The following is a 980-nucleotide window of genomic DNA, read 5'->3' on the forward strand; positions in this document are numbered from 1 at the left end:
GGGCCCAGGCCCTGCACACCCTCCTGCGATCGTCTCCGTCTGAAGGGTGGGGGCACGCCCACTCTGCGCCAGGCCGTCAGTAAGTGCTGGTCATCGGCCTGAGCGAGGTTCCCGCCCCGGGCAGAGGCAACGCGCCCCTACACACCCGGGGGTCCCCGAGCCGCACTCACCTAGTACCATCCCTGCGGTCGCCCGGGTCACCTCCAAGGACATCACCTCCCAACACGCCGCCGCCTTGTCACCGCAACGTGCACCGGCGGCTTCCTCGACTCCAACGTTGCATCATATAACGTCGAGCCTAGGTCGCCACAATGAGTCACCCGAGCATCGCGGCGCCATTGGTTACAGGAGCTTAGGCGACAAGGGCAAGTGTGGCTGCGGCCGCCATCTTTGGGCCGGGCAGAGGAAACTTCCGGTCCGCCCGGCGCCCCGCCCCCAGACTCGCCCCGCCCCGCGTACTCCGACATCCGGGGCGGGACTCCTGAACCATCGGACTCGCCCGGGGCAGCAAGTCGCTCCCTTCCGTCTCCTCCTCCCTACTTTCTGCTTTCTCTGGCGAATTTTACAATTCTGCCCCCAGCGGTGGGCTCCAGGGCCCTCTGGGAAACAGGATTCCGGTCCATATCCCCAGATGTGGGCCGGCTTGTGGAATTAGTGTCTTTGTGACCAGAACTGCAGTGGTTTTTCCTCGAGCCTGCCTGCCGGCACGCACTGGCCCAAGGAAATGCACGAGCAGGAGTTTGCAGTATAGAAGGAAAATATAGTTTAATATTGAATTGACCCGCACGGAGGCGGGAAGCTAATGCTCCAAACCACACTCGCTGGCTGTAGGTACAGATTACGTAGGGCGAAATCACAAGACACCGTGAGTCAGGGCTTTGGGTCTTGTTAGGAGCTGATGGGTGGGAGGTGAAGGAAGGGTGATGGGTCATTTCTCCGGGTCTTGAGGACATCCCTGAGGTCCTTTCCAGGGTCCCTCT

The 980-nt window shown here is 61.5% G+C and overlaps 1 protein-coding gene across 3 annotated transcripts in view; it reads right to left on the reverse strand.

The window, feature by feature from the left end:
* NARS (asparaginyl-tRNA synthetase) overlaps positions 1 to 397 on the reverse strand; it is a 16836-nt gene extending 16439 nt beyond the window's left edge. For all 3 annotated transcript variants that reach the window (XM_005873643.2, XM_014545641.1, XM_005873642.2), the window contains exon 1: positions 171 to 397. In XM_005873643.2, coding sequence (XP_005873705.1) covers positions 171 to 213 — 43 coding nt within the window. In that variant the 5' untranslated portion in view covers positions 214 to 397. The remainder of the gene's footprint in view (positions 1 to 170) is intronic.
* Between the last annotated feature and the right edge of the window lie 583 nt (positions 398 to 980).

The sequence above is a fragment of the Myotis brandtii genome, unplaced genomic scaffold (assembly GCF_000412655.1).
Source record: "Myotis brandtii unplaced genomic scaffold, ASM41265v1 scaffold416, whole genome shotgun sequence".
Classification (NCBI taxonomy): Eukaryota; Metazoa; Chordata; class Mammalia; order Chiroptera; family Vespertilionidae; genus Myotis; species Myotis brandtii.